Below are 14,818 nucleotides of genomic sequence, written 5' to 3'. Positions count from 1 at the left end.
GAAGAAAAATATATATACAAAGTTTTTAGCTATAAGTAAACTTTGTGTTATATTTTTCACAATATTTAATATTATAGCAAGCCATATCCCTTGTCAATGGAGTGAAAATTTAAAAGTTTAAAGCAAAATATAGCAATAGTAAACCATATAAGACACCATTCAAGAAGCTCTAAGTTATATATTATGCATTACCACCACTAGAAATTAATACAAGACCTGACTCCAAGCAAAGGTACACATACACACTACAGTTTTTATGCCAAGACCCAACAACAGGAAAGTGAAAAAAACCATGAGTAAGTGTAATTGAAGCTGCCTTTTCTTTCTTTCTTTTATAAAAAGGATAAAATTCCACAATTCATCTATGACGATGTATTTTATCTAGGAGTAGTTTCATAATCTGACATAGTAAGAGCATCTCCATTAGTTGAATAGGTAAAAAGAGCTAGTTATTGCTAAATTTTAACAATGCATGGTGTTAAAATGTTTTATCGCAGCAATGTTGCTCCAATAATAGAATGTAAAAATTTTCAAATTTTCTCACAAAACGTCAAAATGTTATGTAAGTCTTTAGAAGAAAAATATAGATACAAAGATTTTAGCTATAAGTAAACTTTGTGTTATATTTGACACAATATTTACTTATAGATAATATATAGCAAGCCATATCCGTTGTCAATGGAGTGAAAATTTAAAAGTTTAACGCAAAATATAGCAATAGTAAACCATATAAGACACCATTCAAGAAGCTTAAAGTTGTACATTATGCATTACTAGAAATTAAGAATAGACCTAACTCCAAGCAAAGGTGCACATACGCACTACAGTTTTCCTGCCAATACCCAACAAAAGGCAAGCAAAACAAACCACGAGGAAAACATATGGGTCGCTCCACTGCCTGTATTGCCATTATTGCACACATACATATACATATATATATATATATATATATATGTATGTATATTTTTAATTTATTTAATGATTCAACACGTAACTTAAGTTGAAGCACCAGATGTTTCAACCCAAAGAAAACATGATCAACAAGAACTAACATCACCTGACGTGCTCAAGTGAGTCTTTGGTTTGAAAAGCCATAAAGCTTCCCTGCAGATGCCAACCAACAAAATGGGAATTGATATGCAGAACAGCGCCAGAGCTCCATTCGGTATGATTGCATTTAATGAGAGCATATAACAACCAAATAGTGCCAAAATTAAGCTATGAGGCAACGGCTTTAGTGGGAATTCATGCAGGAGGTATGTAATAACACCCATTGATGCAATGAACACCAGGGAATTACACAAGATGATCAAGCTACGCATGATTGAATGTTGTTCATAGCCCTCTTTGGAAGTGCTGCCAAGGAAGTGAAAAGGTACTTGGAAGGTTGTTGCTGCGGTCAGTGCGGCTATCAGTAGCAAACCAGTTCTGAATCGAACAGAGGGCTCAACAATGCTTCTATTGGATGACCAATTGAGCAACCCTCTACGACTATAATCATCATTGGGCTCGATTATTTGTATGTTGGGCAACCCTGTAGGACCACAATTATCATTGTGCTTGATTTTTTCTTCTTTCAAATCGCTTGAGCCATTGGACAACCCTCTAGGACTACAATTATCATTTTGCTTGATTTTCTCTTCCGTCAGATCCCTTGAGCCGTTGGACAACCCTCTCTGACTATAATCACCAGTGTGCATGATTAAATCCCAGGTTATCATAGGTTTAGGTTCCGAACAGATCCCAAGAAAACTTAAATAAGATGGGTCATAAGAGATATCTACAGCCACAGAACCATCAGAGTTCAACGGAAGAAATACTCTCAAAGCCTGCAATTACATTCAAGTGTGAGTTCCTCAGTTTGTGAAAGCAGAGACTACAATATGAGAAACAACATGAAAATGATGCAAAGCATAGCAAATAGGCGGACTGTCTAATTTGTTTTCAATTTTTCCACTGTTTCTAAGAGTGTTTAATTTGACAAAAAAAATGTTTTTATTAGAAACAATTTTTTTTCATGTTTTACAAGTAAAACTTTATCAATCTTATTAATTTCCGGTGCTTGGCTGATATACCTTAAAACAGATTCGGGGGTACTCTCAATGAGAAAAAAAAAAAAAAAAAAAAACTCTCCGAGAAAAAAAAAAAAAAAAATCAAAGAGAACTTCCCAAAAACCTCTAAAGTCAGAAAACATTTTATTTCAATTCAAAAGTCTTGTAAATTCAAGGGGCAATTTTTCATAAATACATTTTTACCTACGTATGTTCCATTTAGTTCATATTATTTTCTTATATTCTAACAAGGCATATGACTAACATAGTTACCCAAATACCCCTAATAATATTCACATTTACAGTGTGAATATTCCGTGATGTGAATGTTCGCACTGTCAATGTGAATGTTCACATCGTCAATGTGAATATTAACATGTCAATGTGAATGTTAACAGTACCAATGTGAACATTCACACGTCAATGCGAATATTCATATTGTAAAATATAAATATTCACATCACCAAATTGTTAACCGTTCAAAAAATATTTGTAAGGATAGAAATGTCCATAAAATACTTCAAATATGAGAATTAGAATTCGGTAAATCAAATGTTCAAATAATAGGACTTATTAAAATATAAGATTATCTTACGAATTTATGGATTAATTGGGATAAAACACTTGAAAAAGGATTTTCTAATAAATCTCCCTAAATTCAATCCTATTAACCCAAAAAAAAAAAATAAATAAAAATAAATAAAAGAGAGAGAGAAGAAAATTCTACTCCACACAACAAAATCATAGTAGCTGTGTCATTGACACATTTTATGGAATACTTGATGGACAAGAAAAATATAAGTCATGCTTGCACCTTCCAATTGTACTGAAGCTGGAGAAAATAAGAACACCACAAACGGCAGCAAACTAATAAAATTTTGAAGGAAATTTTGATGAAAGAGGGAATCGATGCATAGGGTCCGGTGAGTGTGTGAGATTAAGTAAGAGATTTGATGAAATGTTCTCAAACAGACCAAGATCCAATTTTGGATTTTGGTGAAAAAAATTTCAAGTCATTTCTGTGCAGAACAGAGAGAGTATTCATTGAGTAAGTGAGTGTATTCGTTGATTTTCTGGCGAAAATGGCCACCGCAATGGCTTTAGGGGGAGGAAATAAGGGTTGTTGGTCTTTGAATATGCAGATCTCTGAGTAATTATAATAATCAAATTTATTACATCTACTTTGCCGTTCTCCGCAGCAATATGGAGAGCCGTCTTCCCAAACCCGTCCTTCTCAAAACACAATATCCTGTTCTCTATAATCAACTCCTCCATTTCCAAATCCCCCATCTTGCAAGCCAGGAGCAAATTGGCGAATTTATAACTCCATATCAAAAGCCCATTCAATTCCTTTTCGCAATAATTTGCAGGTTCATCGGTTGTTTGTGCGTAGCCATTTTGAGATTTAAACAAGCAAACATGCGTCCAAGAGAAGAGAAATAGTTATCTGGAGAATTTTTTTTTTAAAAAAAATTTAATTTTATATTGTATACGATAATGAATTAAATACCTGGAGTAATTCCAGAATAGTTATTCCTCTATAACCTTTGGAAGCAAATACCTGGAGTAATTCCAGAACAGTTATTCCTCTATAATCTTTGAAAGCAAATACATGGAGTAAGTCGGGCCTTTCTCCAGTGACCCACTTTAACAGGTGCATAAGAACGTCGATCTGGTTAGGCTTGACGGCCACATGAAGACAAGCCTCCATTATCGTTGCAGTGACCCCAGGCTCATTGTAATATCTGAGAATCAGATGTATTACACCTACTTTGCGATTCACCGCAAAAATATGGAGATCTGTCTTCCCAGAGCAGTTATCTGTCAAACACAATTTCCTGTTCCTTCGAATCAACCTCTCCACCAATTGCAAATCGCCCTTCTTGCAAGCCAGGCGCAAATCACTTATAAGTGACGCTTGATTAATCGTTTGCCAGTACTCAAACTCAAACATTGGAGGCCAGTTCAAAACCACCACCATTCCGAATTCGCAATAACTTGCATCTTCGTCCATCTTCGTTTCGTCTGGCCAAACCCTAATGTTGTGTTTGGTTGGAGGATTTAGGGAGGGACTTGAAGAGGGAAAGAGAAAAGGTGTGTGAAATTAGGTGAAATATAGACATGCTTTATTTACATTTTACTTAACTTTTTCATTTCTTTTTCCAAATCTCCCAACCAAACACAGTATAAGCGAACATTTCCCAGAGGGTGGAGGAGTAAAAGTAAACCCGACCCGACCTTGTGTTGTAGAGATCCCTAATCTTTTTTATTTATTATAAGGAACATGCCGCGGACCCTCTCTCTCTCTCTCTCGAATCCAGATCCCCTCCTTGAGCCCCTCCTTCATTCCCTCCTTGCAAGGGCCTTGGGGCCTACTTTGAGGCCCAATTTTCATAATTCGAATCATTCATATTTTTAGATTTATTCAGTATATCATATCTGTAAAAAATTAAGTTGATCGGATATCAGAAAATATGCGTTCAGAAAATTGAGACTACAAACTATTTTTTAATAAACAGTTTTCCGAACATATATTTTCTGATATCTGATCAATTTGATTTTTTACAGGTATGATATACTAAATAAATGTAAAAATATGAACGGTTCGGATTATCAAAATTGGGACTCAAAGTGGGCCCGCAGGCCCTGCAAGAAGGGAATGAAGGACCGAAATAAAGGGGAGGATCCCAATTCCTCTCTCTCTCTCACACCACTGTTTCCTGACTGACACAAATTTTATTTATTTTATTTATTTTTTTTCTCCTTTCCAAGTCTCCCTCTCACAACAAGACATGTGAAGCTGTGGGTGCTAGGAATCTCCAACACGATTATTATTATAAACGGAAAAATTAATATAAAAAATTAATTTTTTAAAATGCTTATTTTTCTCTTATTAGAAAAAAACTTCTAAAAAAAATTTGTAAATGAATAAAGAAAATCTATAAGGAATTACAAAAATTTATTTAATATATATATTATTATAGTATTAAACATTTAGGTAATGTTATGGTACACAAGTTTTTGTAATGTTGTTGGCTTTTTTGACTTTCGAAGGTTATTTTGTAATTGTGAGTGTGTGAGCGTGCTAGCAAGGATCAATCAGTCCTTACAGAATGTTAATTGTCAACCAATTATCAGACGATTGTGTTTTAGTTCTTTCAGCCTTAATGAAGAGGACTTTTATTGGTGGCTTTGTTTAGGAGAATTAAGCAAATAATGATTAAATAAAAAACAGTTGTAGTATTTCATTAAGCAAAATGAAAGACTTACAAAGATCCGAATCAGCCTCGTTGAGGTTTACAGCAACAAACTACTTGAAAACTACTCCTACGAACGAAATGCAGTGCAGAAATTTGAAGTACAGAAATGTAAAGAACAAGAAATGTAAAAACTGAAAAAGAAATAAAGTAGAATAAAACTAGTTTTATGGATCTGAGTCTGGGGCTTTTTCTGGGGCCTTCTCTGCTATTTATACTTCTCAAGAATAACCATCGAACTGCACTTCTAACCGTCAAACCGCTCCCTCATGATCGCTGATCATGTTGTCTTATAGTTAGCTCCACTATGCCAATACCTACAGTTAGGATTCCCTCATGATTTTGAATTTAAATATGAGTAACCGTTGAAATCACATCACTTTGCATCTCTTTGCTGATCTAATACTACGCAAATCTTATGAAAACCAATACTAACTACCATGTGTACGATCACGATCGACGGTTTGAATTGTCTTCCCGTATTACCCTCAACCTACCACCTGTTGAACTGTGATTGGCTTTATACAAAATATATAACCAACATTACCCCCCACACTAATATAACCAATACTTGGTGATACTAGTGGATCAAGGTATTTTCCCACGTCTTAGAATGTGCATGGGCTTTGCATTTTTAGAAACACAACCGTCATTCATTGATGACCATTTGCATTAACTCCTCTTCGATCCCTTAAACAAGCTCACTATCTCAGTATTCGAAAAGTCCAATTCAGTTCTCATGGATAAACAAACATTTTCTTATCTCGACCAAGCATATGAAGAGTTGTTTGATAATACCGTTCGTCCTCGAAAAAATCTTCATGCATTGATTAGCCACCTTTACCCACCGTCCCATATTCAAGTCATAGAAGCTTTTGAAAATTATCTACCTTTAGATTACGAACACACTGTCCACAATCCTTTAATTCAGAAATTTTCAAATATGGACATGGGAAGTTCTTCCTCTGACCCAAAGCCTTCTAGATGGGATGGAGCTGCAAATTCTTCCACTTCTGGGGCTTCTGGTTGGGGAAGCTGGCCGGAATTAAAAGAGCGAGTCAACCATCATTTTGTCAAGTTCATTGACCCTCTAGAATTCCTTATTATAGTTTTTGGTTGCTTTCTTCTTTTGGAAAAGAATGCTATTTAATGCTAGAATCCTAGCTTCATCTATACTTTCTAATTCCAAGCACATATTCTGATGGTATTGCTCAAGATCTAACTGGTCTTGGCATCTCACCCTCAAGAACTTAACATTAATTTCCACAGGTAGCACTGCATCATGCCCATATACTAAGGTGTAACACGCCCGCGAGGGACCTCGCTACAGCTCGGACTCTATTTGTGTCACGGTTCTTAATCTGAACCAAAGAGTCCAAATCTGGCAAATCGTTTTGAGAAACAGATTTTTGAAAAAGTAGTACCAAACATGGACTGCTTTGCCAGATACAGAGTTGCCACCTAAATATTTTTTATGGGGGAATTTAGGAAACCCTGACTCGGTGCCGAAGGCCACATGTTCGTCATCACCGGAGTTGTCTCGGCTCGGGAGCTTGGGTACGATCGGGGAAGGTCAGCTATGAGCACTCCCTTTCGCCCGGTCCGAAGACCGGCCTCTACCAACCGTGGTATCTAATTTTGAAAACTTTATGTGTTCTTATTCCGGTTATTAGCCTATAATTACTATGTTATGCGCGCAGCAAACAAGTATAGACTAGATTGCCTAATTTGGAAATAAGCATTGCACATCCGTTTTGTTTTGAAAAGTGCTTTGGAATTTGCTACTCGCGAGTAGGCTAAAACACGGATTTCAACGAGTTTTCCCAACTCAAGCAATCCAACCTTCACCCACAGGCACCCAAACAGTTGAACGCATAAGCATCTAGCGACATGGTAGACATGTTGTCATAATAGCATTCATACACATGCGATATGCTAAAGCAGGAAAATACTTACATAGTACTCCGTGTCAAAACAATAAACTAGTTAGCAAACATGCATGTCCTAGCTCATGTAAAATTGCCTAATGTAACACATACAGGATGCAATCGAAGTGGGCTCGGCTAACCTAAGCATGGCACATGAAATGCGATCAATTGATGCACATATTCAATTTAGAATCGAAATACAAATGCAGTTAGCGTGATGTACCGAGCCTGATGCATGTAGTACAAATGCATGAATGCACGCATGCATAGCATAAGGTATGCTAATTTTAAAAGTGCCCTAGTCTACCATCATAAGCAGGTAAGTAAAAGGGAAGAAAGACGTGAGGTTGGAAGACATACACACACTCACGCACACTTATTACAGATCTGTCCTCGCTCGGAGGGACCAAATAAATATTACAGATTAATTAACTACGCAAGCTAATTAAATATTACAAATTAATTAACTAATTAACAAATTAACTAATCTAATAAAAGTAGTAAACGGCTTTGGGAAGAGGGGGGCTTGATGCAGTGCGTGCTCGGTCCTGCTCGGAAATGCACCGCCATGCATAGGCTGCCTCTGTTTTCCTTCCTTTACTCCTCTGGAGGCTGCCAAAACCTCAGGATTGCTTCTCTGGACATTGGGGAACACCACCGGCTGAATGGGATTGCCACCGGCAGTGGGATGTGGCCACCGGCCATTGGTGAAGCTATCGGCAGAGAAGGGATTGCCGGTCGGCACTTGACACTGCCGGTCGGCAGAGTGTTCCTACAGAATCTACAATTGACAGCAACAGAGGGCAAGGCAAAGCATGGCAGTACCATTCAGGGCATATATGCACCAATCATGTCCCCTATCTTATTTGTGACTCAAAAGGACATGTGCCTCGATTCTCGGACCACCAATCACGCATTTCCATGCATGATGGCCCAAGGAGTCAAGTGTGCAATTTTTATGTCAAATGAAATGCAAACCAAAACAAACAATCCAAGGCCCAATTCCTATCACCAATTCAAGGAACAAGGCATGCATGCAAGATGCAATGCAACCTAGGCATACAAGCTAAGGGTGCAACATGGCATGGCAAGACATTTATGCAAGCATACAAGCAAGCATGTGGCAATGCAAATGTATGAAAAGATGGACTTATACATGATTTAGGCAACTCTAAATAGGCCTAAAACAGTGGCCAAAATGACCAAAATAAAGGACCAAAACACATACACACATGCACATGTTAAAGGGCCAACACTTAGGCACAAGTGAGGCAACTCTCAAGCACACTTGAATGAGGATATCATGGACAATTAGCATGCAACATAAGCATTGAAAATCATGTTAAGATGGTGTCAAACCAAGCAACAAGATAGGCCAAACATTAGCATGCAAATGGTCCAAGTACTTGAAGCAAGTCAAGGGGACTTGAACCATGGCTAAGCCAACCAAGCCTCACAAGGCTAAGAGGGCTTAAGATAGGTTCAAGACAGACCTAGACTATGCAAAGGGGGCCCCCTAGATGGCATCTAAGTGGCTCAATTTCAAAGCATGCACAATGGCCAAAACATGGAGCATACTATACAAGCTTTCAAAGCATTAAAGAGGCATCCAAGGCAAACATATAGGCATGCAAATGGGACTGAAATGACATGGTGGATGGTTCCAAATCACCAAATCAATGCAAAAATGTCATGCTATACATTCACATACTTGAGGCCAACAAGCCGGAATGCAAAGGGGCTATACTAAGCATGCCAAATCTGACCAAAACAACTATGGACAGACCTAAAACATAGCAAAATATGCACAAAAGCTTCACAAGACTAAGCCTAAAACATGCTTGAACAAGGGCTAACAACCTAAGGCATATTAAGGCAATAACAAGGCATTACATGGTAGGTATGCTAAGCATGCATGGTGTACCAAAACCAACAATAAACAGAGGCATATTATGATATAATAGGCACAAATAACAGCCAAGGCATGGTCAACATGAAACTTAGCTAGATGCTCCCTCAAGAGGCCAAAAATGGTCCATTTCAAGGACAACAAGGAGAGGGGTGGCCCTCCCCTTTTGGAGACTTCAAGGCACCATCTCCGCCACTGAAATCCCTCAAGATTTCAGTGGTGAAGAGGCCCAAACACCAAAGTCTCGAAACGTATACAAAATAGCACAAAATGGGGCCTTTCAAGGCCTAGGAGGGGTCAAACACCTCCAAACCACAAAACACTCTTAATAAACAATCAAGAGGGCTAAAAAACAGAACTTTTTTGTATTATACACTAAGCACAAAAACAGCTCTAAGATAGGCAAAAACAAGATGCAAAAATGGGGAATAAAAGGGAAGTTTCTCACCCTTGAAGACCACCTTCACAAATGATGCTCCAATAGCTCCTTCTAGGTTGAAAATAGCTCCAAAACTTCAAAACTAACCTCTTAGAACCTCAGTAGCTAAGTGAAGGTGAAACACTATGTGTTTGTGTGCAATAGTAAGACACAAACACAATTTAACACACACAAGAGGGAGATATAGAGATAGAAAGTGTATGGTTTCTAACCCTAGAACTCAAAACCCTAAAAATGGCTGTCTAAAAAATATCTAAGGTGTCTCAAGTGTCTAACCCTTGCAACAAGAGAGAGCCCCTCTCTTTATAGAGCTTATTTGTCTTGTAAAGCTTACAAGACAAGCTTCTAAAGAGGGAGATCCCTCCATACACGTGTATGAAGGGGAGCAAAAAGCAAGACATCTGTCTTAAAATATCTGCAAAAGCAGATGCACAGTAGTCGGCCGGCCAAAGATGCCATTTTGGCAAAAAATAGTGCCGACCGACAATATACATTGCCGGTGGAAGCAAAAACCAGCCGGTGGCCTCTAGCCACTGCCGGTGGTGTGTGGGGATGCCTCACAAGGCATTCCCTGCCCTTCCAAGGCAAAATGCAAGTGTTTGGTGCAAAACTAGACACTAAACGGTCGAGTTCGGAGATCCTGAGGCAAGGCGCGTAGCCGAGACCTTCGGGAACTCCAAACGAACACAAACATGGATGATCACCGGGTGTTCAAACGGTGACGTCCAAGTCTTGAGGACGGTCAAAAATGGGTTGTCTACATAAGGCATAAGGAGTGATTCTTGTGTTTGACCTTGGGGAAGTCCTATAAGCCTACAATACATCTAACAATAAGTTATGTCAATCCCTAGGATTGTCTTCCACAACTTTCTGTATTCCTTTTTTCGAAGACTTATTGGATGATTCAGCTTGACCATTGGCTTGTGCATAATAGGGGGTGGAATTAACAAGGCTAATTTCAAACTCTGCCACAAAAGACTTTACCATTTTCCCATCAAATACAGTCCCATTATCAACAGTTATAGTTTGTGGGATACCAAATCTATGGATTAATTCCTTAATGAATCCAATGACTTCAGTCTGGTCTACAGCTTTGTATGGCTTAGCTTTGACCCATTTAGTGAAGTAATCAGTGGCCACTAAAATGAAACAACGATGCTTCGAAGAGGGTGGGTGTATTTTCCCCATCATTTCCATGGCCCATCCTCTAAATGGCCAAGGCTTCACAACTGCATGCAGGTCAGTTATGGGCACGTGTCTTATTGTGCCATGCTTTTGGCATGCCTGGCAATCTCTTGCATATTCTATGCAGTCTTTAAGGATAGTTGGCCAATAATAGGAATGCCTTCGAAACAGTTATCTCATCTTCACACCAGGCTAATGAGCACCATAGATGCATTCATGAACCTTAGCCATAGCTGTCAATGCTTCCTTTGGGTCTAAACATTCCAACAATAACCCATCTCTCCCTCTTTTGTAGAGAGCATTACTATACATTATGTATTGCATAGACTGCAATCTAATTTTTCTGCTGGCTTTCAAAGATGGGCCAGCCAGATACTGCATTATTGGATACCTCCAATCTTGTTCTTGTAAGTCATTACGATTGACTTCCAGGACCACATTCCTTTTATTTAAGGGTGGTATTACTTTCTCATAAGTTGTTTGGCTTATGTCCCTTTGAGTATTATCCATTTTCTTGAAATTCGAAGCTTTCTGAGCCACATCATTAGCTTTATTATTCAAGAATCTTGGGACATGAGTTACATTTGCTATCTGAAATTGAGAAAGCAGATGTAATGCAACAACATAGTATGACAGCATGCTTATACTTTGACATTTGAAAATCCCTTTCACCTGGTTAACTACCAATTGAGAATCTCCAAATATATCAACTGCATGAGCTTGTAATCCAATAAGTATTTCCAGTCCCATTATTAAGGCTTCATATTCAGCTTGATTATTGTAACAAGTAATTTCATCCACTCTGAAACCATGCGTGGTTTCTACTCTTTGTGGTGACTTAATTACTACACCAATTCCAGTTAAACCATTGGCTTTTGATCCATCGAACCACATTTGCCATGGTTGAACACTAGCCATACCAAGTTCCATTATCTCTTGGCTTTCTGTTTGACATGGATGGTCTGCCAAAAAATTAGCTAAAACTTGTCCTTTTACTGCCTTTTGGGGAACATATTCTAGATGAAATTTTGATAAAGCTAGTATCCATTTGCCAATTCTTCCCCTCAATATGGGTCTAGATAACATATATTTAACCAAATCTGTGGTTGCAATTACCAAGACAGTTGTAGGCAAAAGATAGTATCTTAATTTCATTGCAGCAAAATACAATGCAAGGCACAACTTTTCTACAGCTGAGTATTTACATTCAAAAGAATTTAGAAACCTACTAAGGTAATAAACAGCTTGCTCCTTGCCTTCTTCATTATCTTGCGCTAAGAAAACTCCCAATGAATCCTCTACTGCAACTATGTACAACTTCAAGGGCTTATTACCCTTTGGTCGCATCAGCACTGGAGGGTTGGCCAAGTAGGCTTTGATTCCTTCGAAAGCAGTTTGATACTCTATTGTCCACACAAACTCCTCTTCATCTTTTAGCCTTAACAAGGAAGAAAATACTTTAGTTTTCCTTGCAGTATTAGAAATGAATCTTCGAAGAAAATTAACCTGTTCAAGGAACTTTTGTAATTCTTTCTTACTTGATGGAGGTCTGTCTTCAATGATGGCTTTGGCTTTATTCTGGTCAATCTGTATTCCTTTCTTGTGTACTACATAGCCCAAGAAGTTTCCAGATGATACGCCAAAAGCACATTTAAAAGGATTGAGTTTAACGCATTTAAGAGGATTGAGTTTCAACTTAAACTTTCTCATTCTTTCAAAAGTTGCTTCTAAGTGAAACAAATGTTCCTCCATGGATTGGGATTTCACTACAATGTAATCAATATAACACTCTAAATACCCTCCAATGACGTCATGAAAGATAGTGTTCATAGCCCTCTGATATGTAGCCCCAGCATTCTTCATGCCAAATGGCATTTTAACCCATTCGAAGGTGCCAATATTCCCAGGACATCTGAATGCTGTCTTTTGGACATCCTCCTCTGCAATGCAGATTTGGTTATAAGCAGAGTGCCTATCCATCATTGACAAAATTTGATGCCCTGCTGAACTGTCTACCAACAAATCTACTATAGGCATAGGATACTCATCTTTTGGAGTTGCTAGATTCAAGTTTCTGAAATCGATGCATGCCCTCATTTTACCATTCTTCTTAACTACAGGCACAATATTGGATAGCCATTTAACGTACTTGGTTGTCCTAATAAAGCCTGTCTTGTGGAGTCTAAGAATTTCCTCCTTAACTTTTTCAATCACTTTTGGATTCATTCTTCTTGGTTTTTGCTTGTATGGCTTGAAATTAGGCCTCATAGGGAGCCTATGTTCTACTAATGACCTATCCAATTTCGGTAGTTCATTATAAGACCATGCAAAACAATTTTTTTATTTCTTCAAAACAACCAACAACTAGTCCCTGTCAAGAGCATTCAACCAAGCACTTATATAGGTGGGCTGTTGTATAGAACCTTCCCCTAAATTTACTTCTTCCAAGGGGTCTTCTATTTGAGAACTTACTGATGCTCCTTCTTTGATTCCTTCTGACCTCGAAGCAATCTCCTTACTTTGTTCTGCTACCAGTTTATTTGATTCAACAACTTTACCCTCCTCCTCGTTGACAAAGTCTGTCCACAAGGCTTCTTCCTCTTGTATCTCCTGGACTTTTGTTTCAATGTCCAAAGCACAATATTTATCTAAGGCCAAAAATATGACCTGTTGTTGTTCCTTCTTATAATCAATCATCATGGCTTCTTTTTCTTGCTCTTGCATTTTCTGGACTATTGATTTTACATCCAATACTGAGAACTTAATTAGAGCCAAAGACCTGGCTTCTTGGGTTTCATCTCTTTGCCTACAACTAGGCATCATTGTCATCCTTAACGGCAAACTCTTCATCAGCACTCTCCTGGAGCAAGCGCTTTAGATGTGCAAATTCTTCATCAGCCGTCACTTTGGATGATCCATCAGGTTTTCTCAGTATACTAAGTGGTGCCACTCCTTCAGTATATAATTTGGCCTCTGCGAAATCTGCACAAGCTATGAAGGGTTGAGGATCTGTACTGATCTCCTCCGTCTCTCCATTGCACAAGGCCATCATGATTTTCTAATGTGAAGAGGAAGGCATACATTTGTTGGTGTGAATCCAATCTCTTCCAAGTAAAGCATTATACTTAGCATTACTGTCGATAACGAAGAATGCTGTCATGTAGTCCCTAGTTCCCACACTCAGGTTAATGGGCAAAATACCTTGGGCCATGTGTTTGTCTCCAGCGAAACCAGCAATGGCTGTACTGGTTGGGATTAGTCTGGGGTTCTTCTTTCCTAGTTTCTTCAATGAAGATTTTGGAAGCAGGTTTACTGCTGCCCCGTTATCCACTAGCACCCGATTCATCTATATTCCATTGAAGAAGGCCTTGATATACAAGGGTTTGACATGCTGTGTCATGGACGTCATGGGATACTCAAAAGGGTATGAGAGGTTAATACTTACCTCTTCCTTACTCTCGTCTTAAGTTTCCATTGGTGTGGCTACTTCGGATTCGTCTTGCACCATACTTACTTGTGAGTCTTCACTGGAGACTGAAATTGGGTCAATCTCCTGACCTTGGTTTTCATCTTCAGCTTGAAACTCCTGTGGTAATATAAGCACCATATTCACTGACACCGGAGGAAACGAGCCAAATTGGGCGACTGGCTGTACCTGTTTTCCCTCATGGTCAACTTGTTCAATTACTTTAGAAGCATCCTCCATGCTGCATTATGGCACTTCTGTATTAGTAACTTCCTTCGAATGGTCTGTTTCAGTTGGTTTTTCGACCAAAAATGTCTGTTCAACCATGAAGGCTTCAAACATTTCTTCCTCAGCCATTCCCTTTCTTTGGCCTGAGACGACTTCATCTTCTATCTCACTATCACTTTCCATCAAAGTTTTTTCTAATCCTACCAAGCTGGATCTTTCCTTGGCCTTTAGTTCAAAATGAACTTTGGCCAACTGCTCCCTACTACAACTCTTTTTGTCTGGAAGAGTCGATTTTAGATTATGGTCTAACTTTGAATCTTCTTCTCCTTCTGCCTGGCTCTTTAGCTGAACCAA

General features: G+C 38.5%; 1 protein-coding gene across 3 annotated transcripts; it reads right to left on the bottom strand.

The window, feature by feature from the left end:
* Positions 1 to 712: 712 nt before the first annotated feature.
* LOC114286940 (uncharacterized) lies at positions 713 to 4,293 on the bottom strand. 3 transcript variants are annotated; one of them, XM_028230168.2, is made up of 3 exons: positions 3,563 to 4,293; positions 3,229 to 3,402; positions 713 to 1,829 (listed from the first exon to the last, which is right to left on the bottom strand). In XM_028230168.2, exons 1-3 carry the CDS (start codon positions 4,064 to 4,066, stop codon positions 1,038 to 1,040), a joined length of 1,470 nt encoding a protein of 489 aa, XP_028085969.2. In that variant the 5' UTR covers positions 4,067 to 4,293; the 3' UTR covers positions 713 to 1,037. The 3 variants fall into 3 exon arrangements, with proteins under 3 accessions (XP_028085969.2, XP_082728356.1, XP_028085970.2); XM_082872230.1 differs by lacking the exon at positions 3,229 to 3,402; XM_028230169.2 differs by lacking the exon at positions 3,229 to 3,402 and having other exon boundaries at positions 3,614 to 4,293.
* Positions 4,294 to 14,818: the final 10,525 nt, after the last annotated feature.

Source organism: Camellia sinensis, chromosome 1, assembly GCF_055761805.1.
Source record: "Camellia sinensis isolate YWXY chromosome 1, ASM5576180v1, whole genome shotgun sequence".
Classification (NCBI taxonomy): Eukaryota; Viridiplantae; Streptophyta; class Magnoliopsida; order Ericales; family Theaceae; genus Camellia; species Camellia sinensis.
This window is presented reverse-complemented; position numbering and strand designations above follow the sequence as displayed.

Coding starts and splice junctions, on each gene's coding strand:
- LOC114286940 (XM_028230168.2), bottom strand. CDS start 4,066: ATGGACGAAGATGCAAGTTATTGCGAATTCGGAATGGTGGTGGTTTTG. Junction 3,403..3,562: donor CTATTCTGGAATTACTCCAG/GTATTTAATTCA, acceptor TATTGCGAAAAG/GAATTGAATGGGCTTTTGAT. Junction 1,830..3,228: donor CGGAGAACGGCAAAGTAGAT/GTAATAAATTTG, acceptor ATGTAATTGCAG/GCTTTGAGAGTATTTCTTCC.